Source organism: Ictidomys tridecemlineatus, chromosome 10 (assembly GCF_052094955.1).
Source record: "Ictidomys tridecemlineatus isolate mIctTri1 chromosome 10, mIctTri1.hap1, whole genome shotgun sequence".
Classification (NCBI taxonomy): Eukaryota; Metazoa; Chordata; class Mammalia; order Rodentia; family Sciuridae; genus Ictidomys; species Ictidomys tridecemlineatus.
This window is the reverse complement of record NC_135486.1, coordinates 128453285-128467660: the sequence shown is the minus strand read 5'-3', so window position 1 is coordinate 128467660 and position 14376 is coordinate 128453285. Positions and strand designations below refer to the sequence as shown.

At 51.9% G+C, this 14376-nt stretch overlaps 1 protein-coding gene across 3 annotated transcripts in view; it reads left to right on the top strand.

Moving 5' to 3' along the window:
- Window positions 1-14376, top strand: part of Prkcb (protein kinase C beta) — a 306972-nt gene that overhangs the window by 189744 nt on the left and 102852 nt on the right. For all 3 annotated transcript variants that reach the window (XM_078024201.1, XM_021725544.3, XM_078024200.1), the window contains exons 6-8: window positions 1101-1257; window positions 2264-2398; window positions 12846-12942. In XM_078024201.1, the coding sequence (XP_077880327.1) occupies window positions 1101-1257; window positions 2264-2398; window positions 12846-12942 (389 nt within the window). The remainder of the gene's footprint in view (window positions 1-1100; window positions 1258-2263; window positions 2399-12845; window positions 12943-14376) is intronic.

Sequence of the window (14376 nt, the reverse complement as noted above, 5' to 3'; positions counted from 1 at the left end):
CCTGACCAGGGTGATGCTGTTCTTGATTGCTGTCATGTTGCTGATATTCTCCTTCTCCCCTCCTCCTCCTCCTCCTGCTTTTCCTTCTTCTTTTGAGGTACTGGAGTTTGAACCCATGGATGCTCTACCACTGAGCTACACCCCCCCACACACACTCTTTATTTTTTATTTTGAGACACATTTCACTACGTTGCAGAGGCTGGCCTTGAACGTGTGGTCCTCCTGCCTCAGCCTCCCAAGTAGCTGGTAGTTGGGGTTTGTGCCATTACCTAGGTGCTGGTCATGTACCTGGATAAGAGGCGCACCTTGGTTTAGATGGCACCTCTGATTCTTTCAGCTCTTTCCTTTTTAATTCAGGGAAAATTCATATAAACAGGACTAACCTTTACCTATCTTAAAGTAGAGCATTCAGTGGCATCTAGTACATTCTCTGATTATATAATCATCATCTATTTCTAGTTCCAATAACTTTTCATCACCCCTAAAAATGTCTGTACTTGTGAAGCAGTAAACTCCCCCTCTCTCCCTCCCCTTGGCCGATGGCTAGTACTAGTCTACTCCTCATCTGTGGATTTATTTCCTTAGGATATTTTATATAAATGGAATTTTATATAAATATATGACCTTTTGAGTCTGGGTACGCACACGTCCATAGCAGCACTGTTCCCAATAGTCAAAAAGTAGAAATGACCAAAATGTTCATCAACTGACAAATGCATTTTGAAAATGTGGTCTCTCTATACTGAGGAATATTATTCAGCCTTGAAAACATGAAGCTCAATTAAAAGAGCCTTTTTTTTTCTTTCCTGTGGGCTTCGTGGAAGCTCGCTTAGAAAACTTGTGGTTCATCTTGGAAGCAGTCCAGGGATTGCAAGCTGAAAGTCAGAAGTCAATTTTTCCCCAACAGAGAACCGAATCTCCCTCTGACTCGCTTATTTGGCTGTGGGGGACTCTGAGCTGTAGATGTCAATCGCAGTAACGTTCTGACCCAGCAAATGCCGGGCCGGGCCAGGCGCTGTCACCGGTTCTACCCACACGGCTGCTTGTGGCTCACACACGCTGGACGTGATTAACGCGGAAACCGCTTTTTCCTTTTCTAGTAAGAGACGCTAAAAACCTGGTACCCATGGATCCCAACGGCTTGTCAGATCCCTACGTGAAGCTGAAACTCATCCCTGATCCCAAGAGCGAGAGCAAGCAGAAGACCAAGACCATCAAGTGCTCTCTGAACCCCGAGTGGAACGAGACGTTCCGATTGTGAGTTGAAACCCTGCAGCTTGGCGTGGGGGGGGGGCAGAGGCTGGGTCCCGGGCACCTGGGCCTGGGGAGGGGGGGGTCCTCTCTTCAACTTGAGCTTTCTTCCCCCTCCCCCGCCACCTTGACTCCTCCCTCTTCCTTCCTTTCCACCTGTAGCACGCGGCGACAGGCTCTCAGGGGCTGAGTTTAGGGTGATGGTGGCTGGGTCTGCAGCCGACTGGGCGGCCTCCCCTGACTTCCACGGAGCCTCTTCCCTGGCCAGTGCTCCAAGAATCTGGGAGATCCCTTTCTCCATGCATCTGTGCCTGCAGGGGTTCATGACAACAGCCAGCATTTATTGAGCACCTACTACATATACTAAATGAGTTACATGATCCAACTTCACGGGCTCATTTTATTTCCCCCCCTTTTTTTTTTAATCAGATGGGGCTTATAGACGTTACCGAAAATGGTCCATAGGAAATATAAGCCCCAGGCTGAATGCCTGGTTCCTTGGGGGTGTGTGGGGGGGTGTCCCATCTCCTCTTCCCCTTCTCAGGATAAAACTAGGGATCATCTCTAGTCTCAATCAAGGCTGTGCCTGAGAACGGGCAGTTCCCCCCAAAGACACCTCCAGAGACCCTTTTCTCTGTCTCCTCCTCGACCCACGTGTGTGCAAACACACACACACACACACACACACACACACACAGCCTCGCCGGGTGCTGTGACCGATGTGTGTGTTTGTCACCGCGACTGTCAGTAGGATCCGCCAAACACCAGGAATATGATTAAGATATGAACCAGCAGAAGCCGGCGAAGCCGCTCCCGTAGGAGCTGACCCGGGTCTTGCTCCAGTGCAGCCCACAGGCTGTCACCCAGGAAAAGCCCCCCCGCCCCGCGCGCACCCCGGGGAACGGAGGCTGAGCGTGTTTCTGGCCGCAGCTTGTAAGGCTGGAAGATCTCTGCCTCCCTCCCTGCAGCGATCGCAGTGGGCCCCTCTGACTTCTCTGTCTTCTCTCTGCAGTCAGCTGAAGGAGTCCGACAAAGACAGGAGGCTCTCGGTAGAGATCTGGGACTGGGATCTGACCAGCCGCAATGACTTCATGGGGTCCTTGTCCTTCGGGATCTCTGAACTGCAGAAAGCTGGCGTCGATGGCTGGTAAGAAGGGTTTGGCTCTGAACATCACGGGAGACTCCAGCCCCGCAAAGGTGCCATCGCAGAGGGTTTCCTTTGTTGTCCTGAAGGCGCAGTGGCGCGCGCCTGTCATCTCAGCCTCTCGGGAGGCTGAGGCAGGAGGATCGCATGTTCAAAGCCAGCCTCGGCAGTTTAGTGAGGCCCCAAGCAACTCAGTGAGACCCTGTCTCTAAATAAACTCCAACACAGGGCTGCGGATGTGGCTCAGTGGTTAAGCACCCACGGGTTCAATCCCTGGTACCAAAAACAAACAAACAAACAAACAAAAAAACAAAAAAGTGCAACATAAAATCAGAGGCCCCAAGTGAGGCTGGTCGCTTAGATCAGTCTCACAAATATGTCTTGTTTGGTCCTCATCTTAAGAAAGGATCAGTAGCCAGTATTTTTTAAAAAATATGGGGCTACAGGGCAGTCCTTAGAGTAGTGGAACAGCCAGTGCACCCTTTAGATAAGGCGCGGGTTTCTCTTGGCCACAGACCTCACCACTCCCTATTGTATCACACCTGCCCCTCTTGATGCTGTTACATGACTCGACCAGACCCAGGGGCTCTGAGCATGCAGGAGCTGCGTTGTCACTGACTGTCCTTACCCCATCTGGCCATGACCCGCTGCAGTGTGTCCTTTTCTCTGGAATTTTTTGCTTTGTTCTCTTTTTTATGTTAAAAAAAAAAATCCTTATTCAGTATTTCCATGAGAGGAGCTGGGTCCACCCTGGGCCCCTCCCAGCTATCTGGTCCTACCAGTCCCAATCCAGAGCCCAACCTTGCACCGTCACCGTCATTTCTATGAGATGAATTGTCCCACTTCGGACCCGTCTCCCCTGGGACTTTGTCGGTTCCAAGTGAAAGAAAATGAAAAGCGTCCAGCGTTGGGAGCAGGACTGCGCCCCTGCTGGCCCTCGGCCCCCATCCCTGGCCTCCTTCAGCTCACGGCCTCCTTGACCCTGATCCATTTGTATCACGGGCTTCCATTCAAGTGGCCCGAGTGTCTCCCAGGTGCTGGTTGCCAGGGGTGCTTCAAGGGGACAAGCGGCGGAGTCCACAGAGGTCCCGAGAAACTGGGATTTGGATAATCTGCAGCAAAGGGAAGGCCGAAGTCACCTAAGTCACAGAGAAAGCTGTCTCACCCGCAGGGACCATCGGGAGCTCAGTTACCAGGCTGGGTGGGGGGCGCGGGGGATGGTCCCACCTGTTTTTGTCAAGTTAACATCTCTCTCTGCAGAGGAGCGGGGCCATCTGGACCCGACTCGGTTGTGAATAATAAGTTAAACAAAGTGATATTACAGCGAGGAAGGAGGTACCTAATTAGAAAGTGCTTTCGCATGACATTCAAAGGTCACACGACCATCTTTTTTTTTTTCTTCCTCTCCCAAGTTTCGGATTTTTTTTTTTTTAACTCACATGTGGGTGATTTGACTTTGCTGAGTTCCACTTCTGCTGACTCACCCGAGGTCATGGGGTGGCTGTTCCTGAGCCAGGGACCCCCGAGGTAGGACCGGTCCCACCTGGCTTTGGAGCATCAGGCTGGATCCGTGGTGGAGCCCAGGACTGGCCTGTGGACTCCCACTGTGAGGTCCCTTCACACCGTGCCCCTGGGTCTCAGCCCCAGGTCATCGCCAGGCCCCATTATTTTGTTGGGGGGGGGGCACCAGGGATGGAACTCAGGGGCACTCGACCACTGAGCCCCATCCCTGGCCCTATTTTGTATTTTGTTTAGAGACAGGGTCTCACTGAGTTGCTCAGAGCCTCACCATTGCTGAGGCTGGCTGTGAACTCGCGATCCTCCTGCCTCGGCCTCCCCAGCCGCTGGGATGACAGGTGTGCCCCAGGGCACCCGGCACCAGGCCCAATTTGTCAGCCCTTCTGGGACCCCTCATTCCCGTGTGTCCTTCATGGAGGGCTGGGGGCGCTGCCCCAGAGACCTGCGTCTCTCCCTTCCTGGCCTGCTGCTACCATGACTTTGTGGGGTAGGACCATGGCCGGGAGCTGGGCTCCACTCTTTGTGGTCACTACCTCCTCGCTGTTCTCCTTCCCTGGTCCCCCAGTTCCAGAATATGCACCCCTCGGCCTCCGAGCGCGGCCAGGAAGCAAGAAAGCAATTTAAAATAATAATCGTTCACTTGAAGCCACGGTCGACTTGGAGCGGTTTTGCTGCGGGAACCTTCACACGCTGCACATTTAGTGGAGCAAACAAAAGGAAGACATAAAGGACATTATAACAAGGTGGCATGATTACGAAAAGACTGCAGGGACGGGGAGGGGAAATAAATGGCCTAATGACAGGGGCAAGTGCCCCAGGGACAGCTCCAGAGCTTAACACATGGACACTTAGGTCCTCCGTTCATTCTCCCAAAGATTCCAGGGAGCAAGTTATTCCCCAAAATCAGAGTGGTTAGGGACACCGAGCTCCTAAGGGACAGTGATGGAGTTTGGCTCTGTGATGCTGCAGCCTATGTCTGTGTGACTCCTATTCCATCTCCTGACACAGAGGTAGGCAGAGGGCGGGGGGGTAGACAGCCAGGGGTTGACCTTGGCTCTCTTAACTGGATGGATGCTTTGTGACCTCGGGCAAGTCACCTCCCCTCTCTGTGCTACAGCCATCTCAGCAGGAATTTACTCGTCAGATTGATCATAAGGCTCCCTCTGCACCCCGTAGGATGGTTGTCAAGTTGATGAAATAATCCGGAAGGAACTGTGACAAAATAAATGCCCTCTTCCAGATTTTGCTGATTAAAAAAAAAATAAAGTCCTCTTTAGAGTTAGGGCCGAGGACTCTGCGATGCTGCCTCGGCTCTAAAGGTCCTAGAGTTCTTTGAACTCTGTGTGATCTTGGGTAAGACACAGGCCCTCTCTGAGACTCTGTTTCCCCACCTGGAAGGGAAGGGGCTCCTCTGTTTTGTTGTGTGATATTGTCACCTGTCACATATTGCGGGTCTGCTCCACAAGGGCCTTGGACTTCCAAGATTAGGATGGAGCTCAAACGTTCCTGTTTCCGGAGACCTCAGCCGCCTGCAGGGCGGGGACATGCTCTGTTGATGCGCAGCCGGGAGCCGTGGGCTAGACCCAGTGGCCCAGGAGTGCCGCAGGCTAGACCGTCTGGGTTTGTGTGCGTGCCCTCTACGATGCCCAGGGAGGTCCAATGACCCGTTCCTCAGGACCTCGGGACGCGTCCTGGTGGTTAAGTCAGACAGGACTATAACGTGGCAATAACAGCAGAAGCAGCTAAGGCTGCTCCCAGGGGTGGTGCCCTGCCCCAGGCCCCTCCTCTGCCCCAGTCTCCGCCTTTTCCCCAGTCCCTCCCCTGCCCCAGTCCCTCCTCCTCTGCCCCAGTCCCTCCTCTGCCCCAGGCCCTCACCTACCCCAGGCCCCTCACCTACCCCAGGCCCCTCCCCTGCCCCAGGCCCCTCACCTACCCCAGGCCCCTCACCTGCTCCAGGCTCCTCACCTTCTCTAGGCCCCTCCCCTGCCCCAGGCCCCTCCCCTGCCCCAGGCCCCTCCTCTGCCCCAGGCCCCTCCCCTACCCCAGTCCCTCCCCTGCCCCAGTCCCTCCTCCTCTGCCCCAGCCCCTCACCTACCCTAGGCCCCTCACTTGCTCCAGGCCCCTCACCTTCTCTAGGCCCCTCCTCTGCCCCAGGCCCCTCCCCTGCCCCAGGCCCCTCCTCTTTCCCAGTCTCCGCCTTTGCCCCAGTCCTTCCCCTGCCCCAGTCCCTCCCCTACCCCAGGCCCCTCCCCTGCCCCAGGCCCCTCCCCTGCCCCAGGCCCCTCCCCTGCCCCAGGCCCCTCCTCTTTCCCAGTCTCCGCCTTTGCCCCAGTCCTTCCCCTGCCCCAGTCCCTCACCTACCCCAGGCCCCTCACCTGCTCCAGGCTCCTCACCTTCTCTAGGCCCCTCCTCTGCCCCAGGCCCCTCCCCTGCCCCAGGCCCCTCCCCTGCCCCAGGCCCCTCCCCTGCCCCAGGCCCCTCCTCTTTCCCAGTCTCCGCCTTTTCCCCAGTCCCTCCTCCTCTCCCCTGCCCCTCACCTACCCCAGGCCCCTCACCTACCCCAGGCCCCTCACCTACCTCAGGTCGCTCACCTGCTCCAGGCTCCTCACCTTCTCTAGGCCCCTCCCCTGCCCCAGGCCCCTCCTCTGTCCCAGGCCCCTCACCTTCTCTAGGCCCCTCCTCTGTCCCAGGCCCCTCACCTTCTCTAGGCCCCTCCTCTGCCCCAGTCCCTCCTCCTCTGCCCCAGCCCCTCACCTACCCCAGGCCCCTCACTTGCTCCAGGCTCCTCACCTTCTCTAGGCTCCTCACCTTCTCTAGGCTCCTCCCCTGCCCCAGGCCCCTCCCCTGCCCCAGGCCCCTCCCCTGCCCCAGGCCCCTCCCCTGCCCCAGGCCCCTCCCCTGCCCCAGGCCCTGCCCCTCCCCTGCCCCAGGCCCCTCCCCTGCCCCAGGCCCCTCCCCTGCCCCAGGCCCCTCCCCTGCCCCAGGCCCCTCCCCTGCCCCAGGCCCCTACTCTGTCTCTGTCGCTGGCGGCTGAGGCACCTGCTGTCAAATCCTCTTCTTTGTTTCTGATTTCATTTAATCGCGCTGTCTTTCCCCTCCATGTGCCAGAGCTTCACTTGTTTTATTTATTTCTTATTTTCCCCCCAAGGAGTTGGCTGTGGGATTTGTGTCTCAACCTGTCTGTTTTCTCCTCGCTTCTAGAAGTTTATCTTGTGTCAAATGAATTTCAGATGAATATTTTTCTTTTTTTTTCTCTTTTTTACTCTGCCCTTTAAAAGCAGCGAACAGTGTTTGAGAGAAGATTCCTCCAGGCTTTGGGATGTCCTACGGCGGCCTTTGTCTTAAAGTCTGTGGGGTGTGTGTGTGTGTGTGTGTGTGTGTGTGTGTGTGTGACATATTTTTTAGTTGTAGAAGGACATAATACCTTTATTTTATCTATTTACTTTTATGTGATGCTGAGGATTGAACCCAGGGCTTCCCCTGTGCTCCACCCCTAGCCCCCGTCCCAGCTCCCGTGATTGTGGTTTTTAATCTGTTTTTACGGGCTTTCTTGTTGGCATGCTGTGTGACATCTGCAATTAGCTTTTTTATTGCTAAACCGCGGTGTTGTGGGGTCAGGGAACACGGCCTGTGGAACTTCTTTCTGTCTCTTCTTTTTTCTCCTACTTCCTCTCTTTCCCCGTAGTGTGGTCTCTGTGCAGTGTTGCCCTGGGTCTGTGGACATTTCAGAAGGGAAGGCTGTGTGTGCCGTCTGCAGGGCTCTTGTGGATCCTGCCTACTGTGCGCCTCTGCTCTCGGACGCCTGGTTATTTTTGCTCTGTTTGCTTGAGCTAAATGGATCGAGGCACGTGATATGATTTCCCAATGACATTGTGTGTTTTCTCATTTCTGATTTTTATTTGGTCTTGTGTGTATGTGGCAACGTGATGACCCACCTAATTCCTCAAGACTTATTATATTGACACAAAGTTTTCTTGGAAAGGACTCACAGAAAAGAGGACATTTAGCAAAGACCCCAAGGGAGTGGGGGAGCCAGCCGTGTAGACATCCAGGGAGAGACTGTCTAGACAGAACAGCAAGTGCCAAGGCCCTGGGGCAGGAGTGTGCCTGGAGAGTTTGAGGAACAGCGAGGGGGCAGGACAGGAGTAGAGGACAGGGTGTGGGATGGTCATACCGCAGGGGGCTTTGCAAGGGCTTTGTCGTCTGCTGTGAGTCAGATGATGGGTTAGTCAGCTTTTCATGGCTCTGATCAAGAACAACTTAGAGGAGGAAAGATTGTATCTGGCCTGTGGTTTCGGAGGTACAGTCCATGGTTGGCTGGCTCCAAGACACCGGGGCCGGAGGACATGGTGGAGAGAAGCAGCTCAACTGAAGGCAGCTGAGAAGCAGAGAGGGGCAGAGCGAGCCAGGAAGAAGGGCCAGGGACAGTCCAATCCCCAGGGCGCACCCCAGTGCCTCCCTCCCACGAGGTCTGGCCTCCCAGCAGCCATTCTGCAGCACAGAGGAATCCACATGCAGATCCAGACCCTGATGGATGGGGAGCCCCGGGGCTAACGACATCTGTGTCCTCTCTGAGTGTCCACTGTGTGGCACCGGGCAGGGGAGGGGCAGGTCCTTTTGCCTAGATTTTTCCAAATTTTTCATGCTTTCTGATTCCTTTGATCATGTGTAACAAGTGGCACATTGTAGGATGTTTATAAAAAATTTTTAAAATAAAGTAGCGGAACCCAAAAGTCCTTTCTAATAGCAAAGTGTCCACCCTCTGGTCTGGTCTGGCTGCTGCCGCTATGTTTCCAAAGATTGTTTTTCTTTCCTTTTTCATTCTCTGTTTTCCTCTTCTTCTGATCAGAACTCTTCTCTTAAATCCTTGTTACTTTAAAATGCTGTTTCTTGAAACTTCATTTTATTATTTCTAATAATGACTTCTTTCTCCAGTTACAAGTAATCATATTAAAGCTTTGGGATCCGACTTCTTGGGCTAGAATTTCTGATCCATCATTTCGTAGCTGTGTGCCCTGGGCGGGTTGCTGAGCCTCTCTGGGCCCCCTTTTCTCCTTTGGAGATAATAGTGGTGATTGTGTTCACGGAATCCTGGAGATGTTAAATTAGTAATATAAGTGAGGTGCCCGGTGTCTGGTAAAGAGTGGGCACTCAGTAAGTGTCAGTCATTTTTATTACCAATTGAACAAGTATTGGAAAAAATATAAATAAGCAAACAAAATGTATTATCCAGAATGCCATTGCCCAGAGATGGTGGCAATGATACTCTTTAGAGTGTGAGTGTGAGTGTATAAGTGTGTGTGTAGGAAACAAAAGTGAAGTTTTGTAGCAACACTATCTGGTAGCCTTCAATCTTCTCCTAATGATCTGCACTGAAACTTTTCCTCTGCCGTTTAATAATCTTGGGCAACATAAGTTTTAATAGCTTCATGCCATGCATTCTGTGGATCTGCCTCATTATATCACCATATTCTTATTATAAGGCATACAAGGCTTATTTTCAACAACAGTTCTGCAGTAAACACACTTGTGATGAAATCTTTGTGTGCATACCTTTCATTATTTCTGAATAAATCTCTTGGTCTGGGATTGACGGCTTTGAGGATATCTGCCAACCCAGCCTACATTTTTTTTAAAAAATCACCTTATATCTGAATAATGTTTAATTTTTTTTATTTTACTCACACCTGTCAGCATCTGCTATTCTAAATTTCAAACACCAGGTACAAAGATGATACGCATTTTAATTATTAATTGTGCTGAGCACTTTCATTTGATTATCGCCACTCACTTGTATCGGTAAATGATTATGTCTTATCTTTTGCCTCTTCTTTTTGATTTTATAAGAACGTTTTTTTATAAGAAAGTTGTTAATATTGTCTTTGCTGACATTTATGTTGCAAACATTCTTCCTTCTCATGTTGCAAATTAATTTGGGTAATATGCACTTTTTTTTAAGTTGAACAGAGAGCATCTGGATTAACTCTAACATGATCCACCAGGAAAATCTCTCAAGTTTGTCTTCTGTCCACCAATTGTTATCTGAGTTCTCCATCCTTGGTTCATTGTCTGGTTTTTCAATCCAGTGACTGAGATTTTTCTTCTGCAAGTGAACTTTCCAAATTTCAGACTTTCCCCTTTTCATAGACACAGGAATCTCTCTGAGGATAGGAGTTACACATTTAGCAGAACTTCCTGGGACAGTAGTCTCTTTCACAGGAGGTCCTGGTGGGATTCCTCGTGGCTTCTTTCTGTTTGAATGACTGGAGTTTTCCCTGTGCCCTGTGCCCTTTCTCTATTGACCCGTCCTTATAGCAGGAAAAGTACAGAAATGACGCCTGTCCCTGTCCTGACCTTTCTGATCTGGGTGAAAGGCCACAGGAGTCTTGCTGTTTGGGGAAATCCGTTTTTGTCCTATGGGGTGTCCTGTTCCCCGGGTGCATTGGAGAGTGGGCTACAGCTAGAGAGAGCTGGGTAACGAGCAGCCCCACATCTTCCCCACGTTGGTCCTGAGTGTCTGGGAGCTGGAGAGAGCGCTGTTCTTCTCTTCTCATGGTGCAGTAGCCTTATTTGGAGCTTGTAAGAGCTCAGTTACTCTGCATTCCCTCCTGCTGTGCTGTAGCCAGAGGCACACACTTCAGGCTCCAGGTGCTGATACCCCGTGGCACCTGCTGAGCAGGGGTGGCAATGGAGACCCTCATCCACTGCCTGGTGGTCTGACCTAGGGATATTGGTTGGGGTCTCTTGGGGTCCCTTTACCAATGACAGCTGGCCAATCCCCCTCCATCTGTGTTTTCCAGGGTGCGAGACTTTGGCTAGTACAGGGTTGGAGTGGATGGTACCCCAGAAATCTCTCCTTCTGCCTGTGCCCCTTCTGTCCTTCACCTGACTGGGAAGAGAAGGCCCCCGAGCATTGCACTGTGTCCCCAGCCCTCTTTGACACTTGGCTCTTTGCTGAGGCCCCATGTTAAAATGGTGGGGGCAGGTATTAGGCTCAGGGCTTTGGGTGAATGATACCGTCTCCCGGAACTTGAGTAACATTGGTTTGCCTTGATCTATCTCTTGTTTAAAAATAGCTACTTTCTTTTTAAACATTTTTTATTTGTTTTAATTAGTTACACATGACAGTAGAATGTGTTTATGCACTTTATATATCACACATAGATGGAGTATAATTTCTCATTTTTCTGAGCGCACATGTTGCAGAATCCTATTGGTCATGCAGTCACATATATGCGTACAGTAATAATATCTGTTTCCTTCTACTATCCTTCCTGTCCCCACATCCCCTCCCCTCCCCTCCCATCACTTCCCTCTACCTAATCTAAGGTAACGCTATTCTTCCCTAGTGCCCCCCCTCTTATTGGGAATCAGCATCCGCATATTAGAGAAAACATTCAGCCTTTGGTTTTGTGGGATTGACTTACTTTGTTTAGCACGATGTTCTCCAACTCCAACCATTTACTGGCAAATGCCATATTTTCACTCTTCTTTAAAGCTGAGTAATATTCCATTGAGTACCTAGACCCCATTTCCTTTATCCGTCCATCTACTGCTGAACACCCGGCAGGTCACCTGTCTGGCTGGGCGCTTTCCGTGCGTCATCAGCTGTCAATCACGCGTCTGCAGAAGGGGACCTGGTTCCACCTTGTAGATGTGAAAGGCCAAGGCCCAGAGCCCAGCCACGTGCCTAGGCCACCCAAGGAGGCAAGGACGGAGGTGGGTGGACGGGGCACCTTTGACACCAGGGCCTTAGAGGGACAAGGTTTCTGCAGAGCACTTTGGGCAGGTTTCTGCAAAGAAGAGGAGCGCTGGGAAGTCCCCGGTCACCCGAGAGCAGCCACCCACGGCCAGGTGCGAGATGGCAGCCCACATAAAGTGGACGGGACAGAAACACTGGCGAGGACGAGGGGGACACTGCACAGCGGGGATTGCCATGGCCCAACCTGAAATCAGAATGTACCTAGAGGACAGAAATCATAATGATAATTGAACCATGGGACTAAGAAAGTGCGTGAGTGTGAGTGTGTGTGTGACTGTGTGTGTGTGTGTGCATGAGTGTGCACGCGCCTGTGAGTGTGTGTGTGAGTGTGTGTGTGTGTGTGTGTGTGTGGTGTGTGCAGAGAGAACTTCGTGTCCTCTATAAACACAGGATGTACCTTTTCCCCCTTGATGTCCGGGGAATACAGGTCAAGTGTCCCCATGCGTGGGGTGGGACCAGAAGTGTTTTGGACTCTGGACTCTGATTTTGGACCGTTTGCACATTCATAATGACATATCTTGGGGAAGGGACTCAGACTCAGTATTCCACATACACCTTGCACACATAGGTGGCAGGGAACTAACTGCGTGCACCACCATTTTTAGTGAATTTGTGCGTGAGGTGAAGTGTCACAGTTGTGGAATTTTTCCACGTACATTATCATGTCGGTGATCCAACCAGGTTTGAATGTTGGAGCGTTTGAGATTTTGAGTTTTTGGATTAGGGATGTACAACTTGTACTTACAAAAATATATGGTGTCCTTAGCTACAAACTCTCTCACACACACACACACACACACATACACACACATACACACACACACACCAGAGACCCAAACCCCAAACCCAACAAAACAAAAGACTGCTATTGTACCAGGGATTGAACTCAGGGGCACTCGACCCCTGAGCCCCGTCCCCAGCCCTAGTTTGCATTTTATTTAGAGACAGGGTCTCACTGAGTTGCTTAGGGCCTCCCTTTTGCCGAGGCTGGTTTTGAACTCGCGATCCTCCTGCCTCGGCCTCCTGAGCTGCCGGGATGACAGGCGTGCGCCTGGCTCATGGTGGTTTTCCTAAGGAGAGCTTTCTATGGGCCCCCTTCTCAGGGCCACTCCACGAAACAGCGCCAGACAGCACGTCGGGGACTCTCACCTGACCCTTGTCTCCCTCTAGGTTCAAGCTGCTGAGCCAGGAGGAGGGCGAGTACTTCAACGTGCCTGTGCCGCCCGAGGGCAGCGAGGGCAATGAAGAGCTGCGCCAGAAGTTTGAGGTGAGGCTCCTTGCTCTCTGCGTTGCGCCATTTCCCGCCCTCGGTGGGGTCCGTAGCAAGACCCGTCAGGACTCAGCCTTTGCAGTCCGTTCCCGAGAACTCTAGGCCGACTTCAAGACCCCGGGGCAGTGTCGTCCTCACTCGGATGAGACATGTCCTTGTCGTGGGCTCATTCACTTCCCGGGTTATTTTGAGGGTGATTGGGACGAACTGCGCGGGAAGAGGGGACAGAGTGGGGATGTATTTCGGAGGCCAGGCCAACGAGGCTGGTGGACGGGGGGATCTGGACTTGAATCCATCGTCGGGACGGTGCTGGACAGGGGGGTGCATGGGACCGGGGACCTCAGGAGATGCCCCTTGACCCTGACCGCGGGCTACACAGCTGCTCTGCTCCGACCTCAGAGAAGCCCCTTCATTCCCTGGGGACCCGCGAACCCCGTTGTTAGTTAGGAGCAGCGTGTGCAGGACACATCCCAGTTTTAAAAGAAGATGTTCTGAAGCCGGGCGCGGTGGTGCTCACCTGTCATCCCAGCAGCTCAGGAGGCTGAGGCAGGAGGATCGTGAGTTCAAGGCCAGCCTCAGCCAAAGGGAGGCACTGAGCAACTCGGTGAGACCCTGTTTCTAAATAAAATATAAAATAGGGCTGGGGACGGGGCTCCGTGGGCGAGTGCCCCTGAGTTCAATCCCCAGTACAAAAAGAAAGAAAAAGAAAAAGAAAAGAAAATGTTTTGGGGAAGATGGGTTTGAGTCTATATACGATGGTTCCACAGGGAAAACACAGAAATTGTGCATATGAATTTAACTCACAGAATCTTTTGGGAAACCATCAATTTCGGATAAACCACAATGACCTGCTAATTCCGGAAAAATGTATAAAAGGGCAGATCTAAAATGCAGTGAATGGTTGTTATTTATTAAATAGTCACTCAAGAAAATTGAGAAGTTAGTTGGATGTGGTGGTACCCGCCTGGGATCCCCATGACGCAGGAGGATCACCCGTTTGAGGCAACTTAGTAGGGACCCTGTCTTAAAATATAGAAGGGGCTGGGGTATGACTCATCGGTAAAGCATCTTTGGGTTTCATCCCAACTATTGTAAGAAGGAAGGAAGGAAGGAAGGGGAAAGAAAAGAAGGAGATAATTGAAAAAGTATGGCCAGGTAAAGTTCCGTGGGAAAGCGTCCAGGTATTTTGAGAACACAAAAGGAGTACAGCCTTGCCTGAGAAGACAGGGGGAAGTGTCCGGGAGAAACCGAAATGGAAGTTAACCAAGTAAAGAGAGGGGAAGGAGCATTCTGTGCAGAGAGAACAGCATGCGCAAAGGTCCTGTGGTGGGGTATTTGAGAGAAACTATGTGAGGATGAATGAAGGCTAGTGGGAGCAGCGCAGAGCTAGTCAAGGGTGGGTGCGTCCAAGGTCATGCCGAGGAAGTGTGT